The sequence below is a fragment of the Tarenaya hassleriana genome, unplaced genomic scaffold, assembly GCF_000463585.1.
Source record: "Tarenaya hassleriana unplaced genomic scaffold, ASM46358v1 Cleome27, whole genome shotgun sequence".
Lineage (NCBI taxonomy): Eukaryota > Viridiplantae > Streptophyta > Magnoliopsida > Brassicales > Cleomaceae > Tarenaya > Tarenaya hassleriana.
In genome coordinates this window covers 732,920-739,198 of record NW_010965946.1, presented here as the reverse complement: position 1 = coordinate 739,198, position 6,279 = coordinate 732,920, and the positions used below count along the sequence as shown (strand labels likewise).

At 39.4% G+C, this 6,279-nt stretch overlaps 1 protein-coding gene across 1 annotated transcript; it reads right to left on the bottom strand.

Annotated features, from left to right (window-relative positions):
- Positions 1 to 1,817: 1,817 nt before the first annotated feature.
- Positions 1,818 to 6,273, bottom strand: LOC104817211 (T-complex protein 1 subunit alpha). The gene is made up of 17 exons (XM_010546304.2): positions 6,112 to 6,273; positions 5,862 to 5,926; positions 5,459 to 5,548; positions 5,220 to 5,306; positions 5,020 to 5,079; positions 4,886 to 4,936; positions 4,696 to 4,791; positions 4,388 to 4,453; positions 4,073 to 4,290; positions 3,749 to 3,845; positions 3,493 to 3,579; positions 3,261 to 3,395; positions 3,006 to 3,110; positions 2,770 to 2,898; positions 2,568 to 2,671; positions 2,361 to 2,451; positions 1,818 to 2,263 (listed from the first exon to the last, which is right to left on the bottom strand). The coding sequence occupies exons 1-17, from the start codon at positions 6,182 to 6,184 to the stop codon at positions 2,180 to 2,182; spliced, it is 1,638 nt and encodes a 545-aa protein (XP_010544606.1). The 5' UTR covers positions 6,185 to 6,273; the 3' UTR covers positions 1,818 to 2,179.
- Positions 6,274 to 6,279: the final 6 nt, after the last annotated feature.

The following is a 6,279-nucleotide window of genomic DNA, read 5'->3' as shown; positions in this document are numbered from 1 at the left end:
TATATATATATATATATATTATGGAGCTGAAATTACACCATGGTAAAAGATTATGCGATGAAATTCAATTACACATATTCACAAGAAGTTGTAAACCGACTTCGTATCAGATATTTCACCAAAAAAAAAATGCATAGAAAGACAAGGAAATGGGCCGTGTCGAGTTACGTTGGTCAAGATTTTTCTTGTTTCACAAAAACGTGATTCGAAAGAAACTTTATACAAGATATATACGTGTATATACACATATTATATTATATTATATGTTTGAAAGCGTCCGACGGCACGGAAAGAGAGGGAGCCCGAGATTTTAATTAAATTTTCAAAAGAAAGGAAAAAAAAAAGGAAGAATATGTAATTGAAACCGTTGTGTTTGCGATTTTCCAAATTGGAAAAAAAAATCCGAGCATGGTTATTATACGACCGACAATCTATTTTCCAGCTGGCATCCTCTCTCTCTAGAAGAAGTTTCGTCTTTTCTTTATTAATTTACGCAGGCAAATATTCATAAGTCACACTCTCGTTTAGTCCACCTTTTTTTTTATCGTGCCTATGAATGCTAAGGAAAAAAAAAAGAAATTAACCGATACAATATTAAATATAAATTTATAAAAAAACAAAAAAGAGGGATAAGGAAAAGAGAAGAGAGAGGGAGTGAGCAGAAGATGTCGGTGGTTGATTGGACCCAACAAGTGAGGGTTTACTCTTTTATTAGTCTCTTGAGAGATAAAATCATCCAATCCGAAGTACATAAGAAGACGTACGATGTCCTTCTCTTTCAGTCAGAGACTTTCGTTTTCGGACTCATGGTGAGAATTTTGACCAAAAGGCTAAGAACATTTGTTTGATTTGGTGACGACGCTTGTGTTGTGCGTGTTCTTACTGTTCACGAACTGGCGATCATGCAAGGTGATGAGTATTTTTGATTAAAGAGTTGGTGTACGTATTTTGTTTTTCTTTTGGGTTATTGTTATCTCGAATCACGTGAGGTGACAGAGGACGGTGATCCCAAAGTGAACAGCACGAACACGTGCGACCTCATGTGCCCATAATGACACTCGTTGTTGTTCTTATTATCGATACTAATATAGTATTATCATTATTATAAGTTTCACTAAATGTTTGAAGTACTCCTCATCGCAACGCACTCTCCCTTCAGTCAAAACCCTTTTGTTTACACATAATCCTTCTGACGGATAACATGCAACTATTCTGACCTTCGCAACGCACTCTCCCTTCAGTCAAAACCCTTTTGTTTACACATAATCCTTCTGACGGATAACATGCAAATATTATGACCTTACTTTCCCCGTATCCCCCATCTTGTCCCCCCCCCCGCCCCTTTTTGTACGGTTTTCCATGTTCCATCACTTATTATAACATATATATATATTCATTCACATAAAACGTATACACCATTCACGCAGCACAAGCGGCAGTGTTTGTTTGTATCGCCATTGTCATTTTGTTGTATTCTCTTAGGACCATCTGGTAACTCCCGAGAAGAGAAAAAAGAGTAAGAAGGGAGGCGTTAACATTAGGAAATGGGAGTACATGAATACAATAGGTCTAATCAGACAAGAATACCTCCGATATGTATTATACATGATGCCGACAAATGGTTACACAGTCTGTTGCCTTCTAAACGTGCAAGGAGAATGGAGGGGAATTATGATTGCACTGCGGAGTTTGGTCGGTTTTTTTTTTTAATTCTAGAGTCAAAACAGTTTCAGTACAGAGACAAATGCACGAACCATGAATGAGAGAGGGCGCATGTCAGGATCGACGTATTTAATATTTCTCAACGACCAGCAAAGGGGAAACAAGAGCGATTTAATCAGTCGTGCAGTGATTATGGGCCGTGGAGCCCAATTTCAGTACACTCGTCTCAGAACCTTTACAGTCAAGAGTCTACGACACTGACCAGTGGAAGCCCTAATTTTATGTTGGCCGAAACAAAGTGCCAGAGAAAGAGAGACGCAGACATAAAACACGACAAATGTCCATTAAAAAAAAAACACCAATAAAAGACAAGGAAAAAAACCCCACCTTGCAACAGTTAAAGAGGTGAAAAAACAATAATCAGAGTAGAGCCAGATTCCACTTTCCCTTAAAAACGTTAAACAAAATAATCCGACGAGCAAAAACTTGGGGGAAAATGAAGAAGCTTTACTTACTACTACTCATCGTTCTGGCTCTCGTCCTTCACCAGTTTGATCATATCGTCGATTCGGAGAATGGTTATGGCGGCTTCAGTGGCAAACTGGCGAAAATTGTAATAGAAAAAGAAACGGCTATATGTTACGGAGAGCGTCAGGTGTCAACAATGAAGGAAACCATCCTACTTTGTAGAAATTCACCTGGATTATCTTCACTTTGCTCATTGCAGGTTCTATCACTCCTGCTTCCAAGTTGTTACGGATGGTTCCATTTAAGAGGTCGAGTCCCATACTGAAATTAAATTTCAGAGATGCCCATTTCAACAAACCGAACTCACCCAAAAAAAAAAAAAAAAAACTCAAAACGGAGGGAGGGGGATGACGATCGATCCATAATTACATCATTACCTCGAATAGTGCTTCTTATCGGCCTTGGTTTGTGCAGTGTGGTGGTATGCTCGTAATTTAGCAACTAACTCGGTCGCGTCTTTGGCGGCATTAACAGCAAGCACCTGAGAATTCGGATAATAATGGACCGTCCAATCCATTCGCACAAAAAAGTAACATGCAAGGGAAGAAATATTACTCATGGGATCATATGATGCCATACCTTGGGAATAATCAGCAAGGAATCAGCAAATTCAGCGATGGCCAATTGTTCACGGGAACCTAGGGTTGTTGCAAGATGCTCCAAATACACAGACAAAGCCGATTCAACTGCACCTCCACCGGCAACCACCTGTTTCACAACAAGACAAGACAAAACAAAAAAAAACTCGACCCTAAAACACCAGTTGACGAGATCTCTATCTTTGACAGGTTGCATGTTTAGAAATAACAATTTACCGTATTGGATTCAAGGGTCCTCTTGACAATACACAAGGCATCGTGGAGCGCTCTCTCCATCTCATCAAGCATGTAATCGTTCGCACCTCTTAGGATCAAGGAAACCTAATAGCCATCAATGATCAAGAGTTTGGTGTTAGTTTTAGAAAAAAACTTTAGAAAATAATTATATAAAAGGGATCGAATGAAGATAAGGTGTTTTCTTGAAACAGGATCAATGAAGAAGATCCGAGTTGGAGAAATTAAACGACATACCGCACTAGTTGTTTTGGTTCCCTTTATCAATATGACATCATCGTCAGCAATTCTCTCCTCCACAACTTCCTCTGCATATCCGAGGTGTGAGGGATCAAACGTCTCCTCCCCTTCCATGTCAGCAAAAGTGGTCACCTGATGAGCAAAGATATTCCAGTAATCAGTTGGGATTGATCTTTTCGAATATTTCAAATTGCCAACTCAGATTTTATAATCTGTAGCTGAGAATCACCAGAGTTGCTCCTGTTGCCTTAGCAACATGTCGCATGTCATCTTTGCGCACACGTCTAACAGCGATAGCTCCAGCCTCCACAAAGTACTGAAAAAAAATGAGATGGAACTCCATAAATTTTTTAAAAAAAAACCAGCATTATAGTCTCCGGCGAAGCAAAAAACAAAGCTTAGTAGTCAGAACTCAGAGCTTAAAAGGATCAAATCGAACTACTGTAAGAGCCAACACAGAGAGAAAAATTAGTCATGAAGCTCACTTTAAGAGCCATATCATCAATCCCTTTTGTCGTCAGAATTACATTGGCTCCAGCTTTCAGAAGTTTCTCTATTCGTTCTTTGGTTGTGTCAGCTTCTCTGTAAAAAACAAGGTTTTAACCACAAAATATATATGAAACATCGTCTATCACAAAATACCAGTGGTGAATATATATATCAACCAAATGTTTCTTTCACAGCTCAGGACAAACATCAATTACTTCAAGGAGAAAGAAGCATAAAACTACAATCCAAGTGAGCAGACAGTGTGTCAAATGATCTTGTACATTTGAATGTGTTTGTAAGTGCAAAACAGGCATCTTTACCTCTGGCGAATCCTTTCAAGTTCCCTTGGATCGGAAACAACAACCTGGACACCCAATTGCATTTTCGTCTTCTGCAAATTAAAGTCTAGGCAGGCAATCTTCGCTGGAGAAACTCGTAAAGGCATTCCTTGGGCAGCACGGCCAGTATTGAGTGCATATCCATTCAACAAGTAGCTATCTTTTGCACTTTGACCATGGGCTTTCAGAATATTGATGCCCTGAACAGTAGCAAGAGAACGGTTAAAGCATTAAAAAAGTATCAACCATGCTCCAAATATGCATAAAAGGAACTTCCACAGAGGAAAAGCAACAAACCTTGATAGGGTATCTTATTTCACCTCGAGCATTTGTCATCTTCACTGCTTGAACAGCATCCACAACCTTCAAGACAAATGTAAGCATAACAAATCAACCATGTTCAATCATCTCTGCAATTTAACATTTCTCTGGTTTTCTGATCTTAGAAAATAAAGATAGCATGAAAGGAATTGCTAAATTTAGGCTGACAAGAGTCATCCCAATTACACGACAGAACAGAACAATCCTAGAAACATAGAAAAAACATTAAACCCAAAACAGGCATATCAACATAAACATAAGGGTAAGACGAATTAGAAACATACCAGATTAGAAAAGAAATCACTGTCACCGGATATCAGCTTGGAGGACATACTGGTTTTTGCGCAGTTCACCAGAGAAGTTTTTCCAAGCTTATCGGCCTAGGGGAAGAAAAAAACATTAAAATATTGGAAGGGTCAAAAACACAACCAGGTGTGAAAGGAAAGCTGAACGAAGCAGGAAAACAGGGCTAACCTTTGTCGCCAACTTTTCTTCTATGTACTTGCAAGCTTCTCTCATCGCTAGCTGCTCGTAGCAAGGCATACAAAAACACAGTAGGAGTAAGTTTATACTGCTAGCCACCTAATATGAAAAAGACAACATATTACCCTGTATCCACTGATTATAGATGTCGGATGTATCTTATTCCTGACAAGATCATTTGCCCTCTGCAAATGAATTCATCAGATCATCAGTCATCAAACACTCGAGATATGTAACACCATTCACAGCTCTTTTTGAGAATCACAAGTAAATAGTTACAGTGTTACACATACAAATTGCTAAAACTAAAATCGATTGAAATAACCTTCAGTAACTCAGCAGCAACGATAACAACTGATGTAGTTCCATCTCCAACTTCCTTGTCCTGAAGTTCAGCCAACTCGACAAGAACCTGTCGCATAAAACAGCAGAACATGGGCCAATGCGGATAAGAATTCATAATTAGTCCTCAGAAGACTCCTCTCACCAATGACATCATGCAGAAAACACATGATGACGATGATGAGAAATCTATCCATAAACATCTATGTTCAAATAGTTCACCTTAGCAGCTGGGTGTTCGACCTCTAACATCCTCAAAATTGTGGCACCATCATTTGTAATTGTCACATCACCAATGTCATCCACCAACATCTGGAAAGGAAGGAAGCCAACAAGATAATGTTTGGGTTAAGGCGAAAATCTAATGTACCAATATAGAATTAGTTAACTGGGAATGGCTACTCATTTAAACTTATTCTAAACCGGCTAATCGAATCACAGATTTTCTCACTCGAAAACCTAAGGGAATCATCAGTGCTGTCAAAACACAGAGCCAATTAAAGGAATGCAACAGTGGCAAGCATATATTCGCTTGGGATAGACTGTCTATGTTAGATGCAAAGTAGAATACAAAAATTCAACCAGAAAAAGCTCGTATAGCAGTCGACATGGATGCAACACATACCTTGTCGAGCCCGACAGGACCAAGTGAGGTCTTGACAATGTTGGCAACAGCTTGGCAAGCCACCACTGCATTAACAACATAAAAAAGACGAATCACAATCACACCGGCAACAGATTCCTAGACCATACAACGTCAAAAGATAAACCCTAGAACTCGAAATGGAACTAAAATTTCCGAGAAACAAAAAACAAGTAAACCACGGAAGCAAAGAATGCGAAGGAGCGTAGGAAGCGAGAGAGAGAAAGAGTACCGTTCTGAGTACGAACATCTTGACCGGATTGCCTTTCGCCGGAAATATCAGGATTCTGAGCAGAGATCGACATTTCGGATGGTTTGACGAACAGCGACGGAGAACAAAAAAGGCGCGAAACAAAACCCTAGATCGGAGATCTGAGAGCTCCGCGAGAGAGGAAGAGCG